Raw genomic sequence first — 12,843 nt, 5'->3', positions numbered from 1 at the left:
GAGTGTTTAGGTCATCTCACTCTTGTTTTGTATTACAAAATGCCTATATTCTTCTAACTAAAATTCAGTCTAGAAAAACAAGTATTTGTGGGTGTTGGCTCTGTCAGTTACAGTCATAATGAAACTGCAGAATAAGTTATCTTCCCAGTAAAAACATAAATTCTTTCAAGAAAGTGGAACAGAAAGGCACTTTAGGTAAGTCAGTCTGAGACAAAATGCAATTTAAGTAGGTGTGCTAGACAAACAAACCTCTTTTCCCTCATCATCACAGACAGAAAAGCCGCCGGAAGAGAAAGCAGAAAAGACAGAGGAAGGCTCGTACTAAACCACGACCTATTTTGTTGAACATAAAATAAAAAAGACCCAGGGTCTCTTTCCTTTAAAAAATATATATATAAAATGGTTAGAAACAAAAGTTAGATGTAACCCTTTCCTCCTCCTAACACCCATAAAAAAACTGATTTGGAAACTATGAGGATCGTTCCACGGGCAGAAAGAGAAAATGTTCCCGGCATGATGGTTTTCAGAAAGCCCCCGGGAGAGTGTCACACATGCTGGATACTGTCAGGTGCAGCTCTGCCCGCCCTCCTTAAGGACCCTGTGGTCCGTGGTGATAAAACAGGTGTGCATTTCCCCAGTGTCATCAGACTACTGACACAGGGCTGCCGGGGCTGGTCAGTGAGAGGACGCACGGGGTGAGCCCCCGCTGTTACACCCCAGCATGTCCAGGCAAGTCATATGGCCTCTCTAAGCCCCAGCTCCCCATGTAGTAAATGAAATGCTGATGTATCTGTTCATTAATAGTGTTTCCGTGATGCTCAGATGAGGCAACTTTGAGAAAAGCACTTCTTAAACTTTAAAGAACTGTTGAAATGCATATCTATAAATCTCGTGTGGATGAAAGGCAGGGATCTGCAGTTCCAACCAGTGGCTGGTTGGAAATAGCTTTGAAATTGGTGACTGGATAATACTAAAACTGTATCCCATGATAGGTGCTCACTGGTCTAACGGACGTAACTCAGAGAAGGGGTCTCTGTTCCCTGTCAGCCTGCTCCCCGCGTCCACCTTGTCAAAAGGACGCACCATCGAAGAGGCACTTGCTTTCTGTATTAATAATGTCTGTGTCCTCCGCTATGACTACAGAGATCTCAAAATGCTGAAAAGTCAGCTCTTGGGATAATGTCATCTCTGAACAAACCAGTAACAGGTCTCATCACTGGAGGAAATAACCCCCTGAGTTTTGAGCAGGCAGTGACAAAAATATGGCTCACTTCTGGCCCAGTAAACCCTGTTGGTAGACACGAAATAAAAATGAGTTTGTCCGATGTGTGTCACTGGGCATCTCCTGGTTTTGCCTTCCCAGGGTGTCTCTAACTTCTAGGACGGGTGCTTCGGGTGGAGTCACCCGCTCAGCGATGGACACTCATGATTGCTGGGTTTTCAGACAGGTTCCAGACGTACATTCCTGTGTAACAGACAGATCCTTTCCAGTAACAGGAAATTCAATGGAAATAGCCTAAACTCGGAAGGCTACGTATAGGCCCATGTAACTGATGTAACCGAGGCTTCACATACGGCTTGAGGTGGGGCTCAAGTGAGGGAAGGACCCGGTTTCCCCCAAGGCTGGCCGTCGCGGGAGCCCTCTCCCCTCAGGGCTGCATGGCGGCTGCCAGTGGTACATCCCTTTACCAGGTAAGGGTCTTTGTTCCAGCACTGCCTTCGAAAGTCCTGACCTTCATTCTGTTTGTACTGGCTGAGATGGTGCGCCTGCCCCAAACCAGTCCTCGTGGTCAGCAAATGGAACGAGCTGGCTGGCTTGGCTCAGGTCACGGGCTCCACTCCTGAGGTTGGCGACCTCAGAACACAGACCTCGAACACTGGCTGGGGCAAAGGGGACACTGGAAGTGTGTCTCCTCCATCCTGTGAGTGATCTGGGTCACACAGTGGTTTAGTTTTTGTTGTTTTTTTCATCTTGGGTAACTCTTCAGGAGGGGGACATAAAGGTTGGCAAAGTTACTTATGCATTGGACATTCTACTATCTTAAATATAAATTATAATCCTTTAAAATTAAAATGTTTAGATTCTGAAATTTATCTTTTTATATAAAAGTACCCAATTCATTCACTCTGTTTCAAGCGCCCACATTCTGAAAGAAAAAGAAAACATGACATGTCAAACATTTCTAAGAATTGATAGCAGATAAACAGGAGAAAAAACAATCACACTGACAACATGAAGAATAGGAAGGTGTAAGTAATTTTTTTAAAAGTCATGACATTGTAAATAGTGTACATAACCCGACTTTACTACTTTACTGAACATGAAAATAAATTTTCAGTCTTAAAATCCCCTAATTACACCTTCAGCTAGAGAAAAACGCTTACAGAGCAGTCAATCTGTTTTCAAAGGCGCTGACTTATTAAACTCTAGACTTTTCTATTTTGTCCATAATGAGCATCTTTACCTTTTATTATTTCTTCATATTTGCCATTTATCACAGATCTTCATGTGGCTTAAAAGTGCATTAAAATATTTGGGAGATCAGCATCATAATTACTTGACCAGATTTTTCCTACTGCTCACCTCATCTTTTCCTGGCAGTCTGGCAGCGTCTTTGAGATGGACAGCATAAGACATTTGGTATTATAAAGATAAATCTTTCTAAATATCTGGAGCCAAATCTCTTCAGCCCCTTGAAGCTGTCTGGGTTTACAAATACAAGGGCACTACAAACCTGCTTCCACTTCACAGGGGTGAGTATGTGGGGCGCAAATGCACATACCCGGAGATGCCATCGGTGCTCGCCAGTGTCAGCCGCGTCGCAGGCTCCCAGATACCACGCTGACCAGCCTGCATGATGCCTCAGATGCCACCATCTGAGGGCCACTCATTTCCATTTAGGCACTGCATGTTTACCTACCTCAAACGGAAAAAAAAAAAAGTTTAGTGACTCAGTGCCCCCAACAACCAGCCAAGCTCTGAGGACGTAATCAGACTTGGCAGAGGGCGCCAGCAGGTCCAAGAGCCTGGGTTTAAGGAAGGCTTATGAGGTGGGACACTGAGAGTAAGAGGCCACGGGCCTCGGTCACTGCGCAGGGTCTAGGGAGAGGAGGGCACCACCACGGCAGGCTCCCCTTTGGCCAGCGTCAGCCCAGGACAGGACGGCAGAGGTGCTTTGTAAGTATCACTAACAGTGGAAAATAACTGAAATGGGACATTTCAGGGACTGAACCTTCAAAACACTGATTTTCATAAAGAAAATGAGACTTTCTCCTGAGTTTCCTTTTTTCTATGCAGCAATTTAAATACACTTTAACCAGAGAAATATTTACTTATTAAAAATTACATTCTGCTCTGTAAAGTAGAACAGCCTTTCAATTAAAATATTGCTTCAACAGGTTTTTCCTAATGGAGAGAACTGGTGTTTACATACAGCTACTCAACCTTCACCAAAATAAGAGAAAAATTCACTTTTTTTTCAATTAATATTTTGTAATGATTAAAATACATATATAGGAAAACAAAAAGATCTATAAAGATACATTTATAGTTTCATAACTGTAATTTATTTCTGGATCATGCACAAAAACAATTTCATTAGTACAATTATTATATTATCCATTTCAGTGCTTATAATAATACGATCATCTTAATTTGTATGCTTGAAATTTAGAAGTATCACATTCATTGCGGCCAACGTGCTATCTGCAGCGGAACTCCAGCTTACTTCTCTACGGTAATTAAGATTCAGACAAATGTCCAGCTTTCCAAACACCATACAAAAACTGGCAAAAGTGGCAGAGACTGATTAAGAGAGGAAATTAATGCAGAACAAAATCCAATATTCAAACAACACTACGCAATAAAGGAAAAGCCGATGTGAACCAGAGGTTTTTGCCTGGTAAATTTTACAACTCAGGTGAGACTGACCCTCAGGCTTGTACCATTCCTCACTTCGGGGGGCAGAGCAGCATCTCCTTCTATGGTAAGAATATGAGGCTAGTGGTCAGGAGGCCTGTGACCTTACTTGATTTCTGCCTATTTTCTTGATTCTGCACATTAGCTGGATCTAACTGATCCCTGGTGCAAATTTCCCATTCATAGGTCCTACGATTCCTTGGAAACTGTGATGCCGAAAGAGCCCCAGATCATAGCAGTGGCTCTCATAATGTGCTTCCTCACCACTGAGAATTTTTCAGAAATGCAAATTTGGGGGACCCACCCCAGGTCTACAGAATCATTAATCTGTGTTTTGAGACGCAAGTCCCCCAGGTGGTTCTCATGCACACTATATATATAGTTTGAGAACCACTGGATTAGATCAAAACTACAGTTGAGAAAGTTACAGTTCCAAACGCAAGGTAAATTAAATTAATCTAAATTCCGTCATTAGACTCAGCTTATCTGCTACACATTAATTTTGGGGATTATGGCATTGAAGGCATCTCAATCATTCTTTGAAATTCTTTAAAAAGACAAGAACCATGGATGTAAAATTCAGGGCATTTTTAGCTACTGATAGCCATTGAAACTTAGTTTTACCCCTAATTAGGAAAGTTAGGATTTTAAATTATTTCTTATTTTTCCAAAGCTATTTATTGTTAAAGAAAAAAGTCTTTCCCTAACTATAAGGGCTTTCTCTTCAATCCTATGAATAAATATTGAATAAAAGGCATATTCAGGTTTATAACATGTTCTTAAAGATGTGCTTCATCCATATAAAATATCACAGCACACGTGGTAAGGGGTTTTTACGCTGCTAACGTAAGAAACATGTTCTGAGTTTTTCTGCACATTCCAGTAACTACAGTTGCCTTTCTTACGTGACTACCTTGGTTTTTAATTTCTAGTTTTGCAAGATCCAAGAAATGTTCACATACAGACACAGTGGCTCCATAATCCGCCCTCTGAAAAAAATTGTATGTCTAATTACTTTAAATATAAAATATGTGAATAATAAATAAGTTTATGACTCATTAGAGAAATTATTAAATAAATAATACTTTACCTTGCTAACACTGCTCTCTCCTAAGCCAGGTCACCACACACTAAGAAGGCTGGCTCAACCTCCCGATCTATTTAGTCTTTATTTTCTGAGATGAATAAGAATTAGGCTATTTTGAGAAAAGACCTCATCATCAGTGCTCCATGCTATGTTTCTAAACGTGGCTCCTCTGACACCAAGAAGAAGCTACATTGTGGATGAACTGCCTCAAATAAAACAATGAAAGTCACTGATTTGGAAAAATGCAAAAATCTGAAGCACTCTTCTATAATTTCTTTTCCATCATTACAGTTTTTTTCCCAAGATTTTAAAACATTCTCTTCAGAAATAAGTGAAGATAATGTGCCAAAGCGAAGCACCCGAGTCCTGCTAAAAATCTATTCATGAGGTCACGTTTTTGGATTTGTTTTGTTACAACAGAAGCTCAGTTCTGAAAGCGTTTATCCAAAAGTCGCTGGGCTTGTTTTATTTCACACCAGGACAAAAGTCACTCCTGCAGCAGGACAGCTCGAACTCGGGAAGATGTCACGACAAGAGAAGCCTGAGGGCCACTGCCGTCAGCCAGGACTCGGTCCCCAGCGTCGGCCCGCCCAGCGTGAGCTCGCTTCGGGAACCGCTGACAGCACAGCTCGGCAAGCGCTACGTGAGCTTAATACACAAACCCTCACTTCACACCGGGTCATGTCTTCACTGCATGTTTAAAGCTTTTTAACAAACTGACCACAGTGATAGACTTCAGCTGCACCCATGAGTCGATTTTAGAGAAAAGAGCTGTTCAAATATACCTTTTATGACAAGGAGAGGCATAAACTATACCTGCACTAGTCAATCAAGTATTTTTTAAAACGAATTTTTATCTGTGTGGTCAGATGTTGGATTTTTCATTTTTTTTCTAATATTCCCCCCGAAGACTCTTCTATAAACCAAATAATCTGAGCTGGTTAAAAAGGATGACGAAATGCAACATTTCATATAGTTTTTATTTGCTTAATTTGGTAAATGTAGAATGTAATGGTTTCAAGGCAAACTCTGGATTATCACTCACAACTCAACAGTGAACATGATTCTGAAGAACAGTCTTATCTTCAATATCTACCCACCCTACACAGACACAGCTACAGAAATCCAGGTACACATATGTTAGTTTTCAACAACCCAGGATTCTCAACAACTCTAGAATTTAGATTTTATATTCTCACACACTTCAAAATTATCCATTTGATGCAGGATATACCCTTAAAAAGATAAAAATTCATGCAATGATATGCAGGGTTTAAAAAAAAAAAGTAAATCCAATATTTGATAATTCAATGCTGTATAAAGTGCATTGAATATCTAAAATAAAACAAGTGCCAATTTTATCATGAAATAATAACATATTTATTGTCTTGAAACCAGACAGGCCCGAGTTGCTTTCTGTCTTTCTGAGTCAGCGCTCTATAAATTCATTTCTCTCAAGCTTCCTGTGTGATAAAAACCAAGATATTTCATTTCTTCTTTGCAGTTAACAAGAGATGGCAAAGGGCTCAAGGTAGGTATGTTCTTGATAATTCGGTGTCAGAAAGTACTTCTTCTTGTGCAGAAGGTTCGTAGTCTCCTGGGTTTTCAGCCAGTTCCATGTCTAACTCATCATTACTTTCTGCGCTGTAATCAACCTCTTCAAGGAACCGAGGCTCATCTTCGTCCAAAACATAAGTGGTGGGGCTGTAGCCAAAGCACACACAACACACGAGCCTCATTAGGGTTTAAGGTGCTAATATAAGTCTGTTTGACCACACTGGAATTACCTTTGATTTCAATGTAAGTAACTTGGGTTAATTTTTAAAATGTTATCCAAACGAACAAATGAAGAGATTTAAAATAGTCAAAATCTTTTTCATTGATAATAAAGGGTGAAATGTTTATTTTCAATTATCTGATGAGAGTGTCAATATATATCCTTAGGTCGCTTACCAGAAACAACGGGCTCTCATTAGATTACTTCTTTGAAAGATTTCACCAATTTGTAGGCTTAAAAGTTCACTTTAATCACTATAAATCAGGCAACAGATAATTTGAATAGGCTTTATAAGAAACTGTGGTATCTAATTGGTTCCCCCAGTAATGCCCTAAAACCACTTATTCTAAGTCTATAAAGTAATTATTTGCCATAAAAATAGCTCACATACCCATCCTCACAGTTTCCATTGGTCAAGAATAAAAATGAAAAACAAATGAACACTCCACACCCAGATAAATTACTTTCTCTCGGGACACAGAATAAGATACTTGCTTAAAAGCACCAAGTGCTTCTAAATATTTCATTAGGTAGGCTGTGCGGGATTAAGACAGCCTTGCCACTGGGGTAACATATTCTTTCCTCTTCCAAAAAAAAAAAAAAATCACAGTATTATGATTTCTCCCCATTTAGGAGATTTAACACACACACACACACACACACACACACACACACACACACCCTCTATCAAAGAAGCACTACAGAAACATTTCAATGCCCTATTTTGTGACCAAAATTGTCTTAATTTCATATAGATGTATGGTTGTTTATATTCCCCCACTTCCAAAAGGGATTTCCCACTGCTGATGGAATTAAAAGCTATAAAGTCAGACAATAAAAACGGAACAATAATCTTTTTAAATGAGCAGAGAAGCAGGTGTTATCAGGCACCTAAAATGAAAGAATTCCTGCAACTGAATGTTGAATTTAGTTCAGATATCTGGAAGTTTGGGCAGGAAAGATAAGTTAATGGATTGTATGGTTCTAATTTTCTGAGAAGGCAAAACTCACCAGTGAGACTGTCTTTTATCCTAGAAGTGTTTTAGTCTTGCTCATTAAAGAAAAGACAAAAATACATTGCAAAACCGCCTTGATCTTCCTCTTAAACATCCAGACCTCGCACCACGGCAGAGCAGTCCTGATGAGTCAAGCTGAGTGACTCGGAGGACTGTGTAAGGCTTTGTAACACATCTAACACTCACAAGAACAGTTTTACAGTTATGCAGCTAAAACATCATCAATCTGTTAGATTTTTAGAAAAAAGTTAGATTAAAAGAAAAGAAATATTTGCCTTTCAAATGACAATTATTCCTTTCTTTTGAAAAATTTTAATTGATTCCACTTTGACTTTGGTGTTTCAAATTCTCAGACCATCCCAGGTGATTCTTAAAAGAGATAGAAGGCTAGCTGAAGCAAAGGAGAGGGAGAGAAGTGAAGAGAGAAAGCAAGAAAAACCTCTTGCCACAATTGCTTATCTTCTTCCTGAAGACTCTCACAAGGAGAAATGACTGTGGAGATGCAAAGATGAGACAGATCTGCTCCAAAGCCATGTACCGCCCTGGTACCAGGGCGGGAGAAATCAATCAGGACTACAGAGGCCGGCTCCTCAGTGATGGGGCACAGTGGACGCATCACAGGGTCTCCCAACAGGCAGCAGGAGCACAAACTCCATGCAGGTGGGTGAGTGGGGAGGCAAGCACTGTTCAGGAGATCTATGCACAGCAGAATCCCAACCCCGTCCCCTGCCACCACCACCACCAAGGAAAACAGACTGGCATAAAATGAAATTGGTTTCGGGAAGGCCAGCCGCTACACTGAGGGGCAGAGCAAAGACCCAGTTCTACCCAGGAAGCTGAATACTAAAAAATTAATCAATTTGAACTAAGGGACAGAGTTTAAAGAAAAAGCCTAGTCTCATAAGCTGTAGGTCAGTAAGGAAAGGGACAGAGAGAAGCTGATTTAGGGGCAACAAAGCAGCCCAGGATCAAGCCAGAAAAGCTCCCAGACAGCAAGCAGACTTGGAGCAGCGCTGGTATCAGATGCTGGTAAGCACTTTCAAGACTGAGAAGCACAATGTGGAAGGCAAGCTCCTGGAAACTCAGAAGAAATTCCATAATAAAGAATGCTCAGGGCTCTAAATACAGAAACTAATTTGGGACTGTCAGTTCTTGATCTTGGCTCTCTCATATGCTGTGACATGACCTCTGTTCACGTTCTGCATCACCCATCCTATACGCAGGAGTGGAATAGTCTCATCCGCTGATTCCACTCCTGCACCTCACAGTGGCCCCGGTATTTGACTCCTGTTTCTGCAGATCCCAACAAAATCATGTTCCTAGCCCAGCTTCCTGAGGGCCTACACTGTAGCTGAACTATTCCATACATCCTGCAATGGTAACGGGGCCGTGGGTGTGAACTCATGGTGGGGAGGGGGGTCGGGGGGGAGACGAGAGATCAGCACATGTGGGTTCAAGGAGCTGGGGAATGCTTGGATGAGGAAAGAGAAGGAAGGGTACCGCCCCCAGCACTCCACTGAACGCAGCTCTCACTGGCTCTGTAGATGTTCTTCTACACAAATAAAAGCCCACCTTGGGACGAGTGCCCTTTCTCTCTATGCCCTTTGTACTGTAGCTGAAACCATCTACTTGTCAGCCTGTCTTCCCAGCACTAACTCATAAGCGCCTTAAGTCAGGAACTGTGACTTACCCATCTCAGCGCCTCCTGTCAGCTCTCTTGCAGCCCTGAACAAATGTTCGCTCAGCTCTTTATGAGAAGCCACGAGGTTGACAAGATCGTCGATTTTTACATGACCCAATCCCACTGACCTCAATGAAGAAAACTTAAGGCATAAGATCAATCGTAACAATTTAGCTTTACTTTTATTAATAATTCCAAAAGATGTCTTGAGCACTTGACAGCTTAGGAAGTGCCTTCACATACATTATCTCACAATCACCATCACTTAAGAGAAAGGCTTTACGGTAATTTGCCCTAGGGTTATGAGACAATCCCTTTACATCGGCAGATAGGAATTCAAACATTATTTCAATCATAAAAGATGTCTAGTCAGCACTTACTTATTTCCCACCACTATCACTTTGTTTTCCCACCACCACTTCCGTGTCGTCCTCATCTTCTTCGCACGTTCACTTCTCTGCCCTGTTTCCATTTCATTCTAACAGCTGTTCCACATACACCTGCCTGAAGAGCCTTCTCTTCGGGATTTTATTTTTACAGGTAAAGGTAACTAAGCTAAAAACAATTCAACAAGAAACACTTCGTTCTAAAAGAGAAGAGCATTTTAGTTCAAAAACAAATCCTCCTCATGCTGCTTCAAGAAAAATATCAAAAGTTTCACCCAAGAGGCATTCTCATAGGACAAATCACTGAAATTCTCTGTTGCATGATGTCATTATGATGCAGGGAAGGTTTGTAATTCTGCTTCACTCCGATTCAGAAAGGTTTCTGGCCATCCTTATGTTAAACTGTTAAGCACTGCACAAAATTAAACCAAAAACATTCACCGGCTCCCTCAAATGTACCCCATCCAGTGCCACACCCAGCTGCAGGTCCCCAGCTCTGTGACCTACACAAGCATGGAAGAGTCAAAGCTGCAGTCAGAAATCCTGGCTCGGCGCCCTACTCCTCCACGGACCAGCGCCGCGACCCTGTGCAAATCACTTACTTCTCTGCAAGCACCGGGTTTTCTCAAGGGTGAAGCAGCCCCACCAGCTCACAAAGTTGTCTGGCTCAAATCAGAGAGGAAATGTGAAGGCATTTTAAACTCTTCAGCTGTACAAACATAACATGCTACTATGACGTTAATAAAGCCTACCTTGTTAACAAAAAAAAAGTAACTCAATCCTTCTCAATTCCTGAAGAACCCAGGTGATGGGCTGCCCCAAGTCAAGAGGGCTGAAAACATCGCCTTACCTTTGTAACTCGGGAGCCTCCCTCAACCCTGCATTCTTCTGAGGCTAAACATACCCTGGGAGAGAATTTCTGAACCTTATGCACAAACAGGAAAATGTTCCAATGCCCAAATTATCAGAAATTTGTGACTTGCTGATTGTGTCTTTCTTGGGTTGAAATGTTAGGTCTATGGTGAAAGATCTCTGTCTACACAAATATCGGAGAGTATTTGATTTATATAACTTGATTCCTATCTCACAAGAGATATATAGCATTAACAAAATATCACAAAGTAAGCAATATTATGCATGGAAAATACAAGTAACAATTTTTTTCAGTCTTAAGTGACCACAGCATACACAGAAGTACTTGCACACATAAGCACACACAACATACACACACACAGGGTTAGTGTACAGAATATCAGAAAGATTATTTATCTATTTGGGGGGAAAAAAAGAAAAAAACTTGCTAATTTACTGATAGTCTGTTGGGAAAAAAAACAGTATACCTAACCTGCCTCTGGGAAATAGTCACTAAATCCTAACTTACTTTGGTAATGATCTAAAAACATTTCTTACATGTAACGAGAGGGGGTCAAATGGTTAAATTCCCAAATAATGCAGAACAGCTTCAAAAACTGAAACCATTCCTTTTCCGTATTTTTACTTAATCACTTGGAAGATGCAAGATATAATGAAAGTACAGGGGAATCTGTAGTTAGACCTGGATACATTCATCCCTGAGCCTTGATTTACACACATATGTAGAGGGGTTACAATACCATTTGCCTCTGATCATTTTCAGTAGAACATGAGAACCTCTGAGAAAATAATCCAATTTAACAGAAAGTCAGAATGGGCGTGCACACTGGGGGTCCCAAGACCACCCCGGGTTCACTGATTTGCTAGGATTTACAGGGTTCGGCACACAGTTCAAAGCGATGACTTATTACAGTGAAAGGATACGAAGCAAAATCAACCAAGAGAAAAGGTGCATGGGGCAAAGTCCAGAGAAAGCCAGGGCCAGGCAAGGGCAGCGGCTAAGAGGCAGGGAAGTCATCAGAGCTTTCAGCAATTTCAAAGGGTTGGAGGCAAAAACTGGAGGTCAAGGCTGCCAGGTTTCCTGAAAGAAGGGAACCAGAGAGATGCGCGCTGGAGAGGCATCTGACAGACCCTCACGGAACGCAGCGCAAGGGGCTGAGAAGCAGAGCAGAAAGCAGCAAAACCAGACAGTCGGTGACGGAATTTGGGGCAGTCTTGTGGTGCTGAGTTGAGGGGAAGCCCTGGGCCTTCAACTGTGACCCCTGGAGGGCTGCAGCTTAGAAAGGGGGGAGGGCTGAACCAAGAATTCAACACATCTCATACATTTGCATACCCCGCTCAAGTCTGCTCGGCTCCTCACTAAATTGGGGCGATCCGCTATACTCCACGGCCTGCCAGAGGACAGAATGAGTCCTCTTGGAAGAAAATGTGTTCTTTATTCTAATATACTATATGCTTATTTTGAAGTCTCAAATAGACGCTTAAGTGAAAAAAAACACTTCATTCTTCCAAGAGGCTACCATGATATTTATCTATATATTTGACACATACATTTCTCTCTATATATTTGGTCATCAAATTTCTTATACAGCCAGGTTTTAGAGACTAACATTGCTGACCTGACACCCATTTGGATCTCAATGATACAGATAATTTCCTTTTCTTAAGATATGCCTCAAAGCTTTCAGTACAATCAAATCTGGCCTGGGGTCCTACAGTGTGCACAGAAGTCCCAAACTTATTTTTCTAGACAATTTCCATCTCCTCTGTATTTGTGGGTACAACAGCATTTCACGGACTTAGTACAAAAGTACACATCTTCATTTTTAGTTATGAGCAACTATGATTTCCAGTGGACTAGAAGTTTGATATTCAATTTCATGGCATGATTTATCTGCCCAGAAAATATTTCAATAGCAATTAGAGCTGTAAGAATTTTCTAAGTGGTAGTAATACACGATTCTCAGAAATGCAAACCAGACTCAAACATGTGCATCACAGCCAGTAAAAAGGAAGAGCCTTTTCTAACATTAGCTTGATTAAATGGTAAACTGTACATTAAAAATAAAGCACATTTGTTCCAGTAAACTTGACCACATAGCTA

At 41.2% G+C, this 12,843-nt stretch overlaps 1 protein-coding gene across 3 annotated transcripts in view; it reads right to left on the bottom strand.

The window, feature by feature from the left end:
• Positions 1–5,968: 5,968 nt before the first annotated feature.
• The window catches only part of AGTPBP1 (ATP/GTP binding carboxypeptidase 1), a 133,320-nt gene continuing 126,445 nt past the window's right edge, over positions 5,969–12,843 (bottom strand). For all 3 annotated transcript variants that reach the window (XM_074363093.1, XM_045504609.1, XM_045504611.1), the window contains one exon: positions 5,969–6,710. In XM_074363093.1, coding sequence (XP_074219194.1) covers positions 6,533–6,710 — 178 coding nt within the window. In that variant the 3' untranslated portion in view covers positions 5,969–6,532. The remainder of the gene's footprint in view (positions 6,711–12,843) is intronic.

Source organism: Camelus bactrianus, chromosome 4 (assembly GCF_048773025.1).
Source record: "Camelus bactrianus isolate YW-2024 breed Bactrian camel chromosome 4, ASM4877302v1, whole genome shotgun sequence".
NCBI classification, from domain to species: Eukaryota; Metazoa; Chordata; class Mammalia; order Artiodactyla; family Camelidae; genus Camelus; species Camelus bactrianus.
Note: the sequence above shows the minus strand (reverse complement) of the source record. Positions and strands in the feature narration are given on the sequence as shown.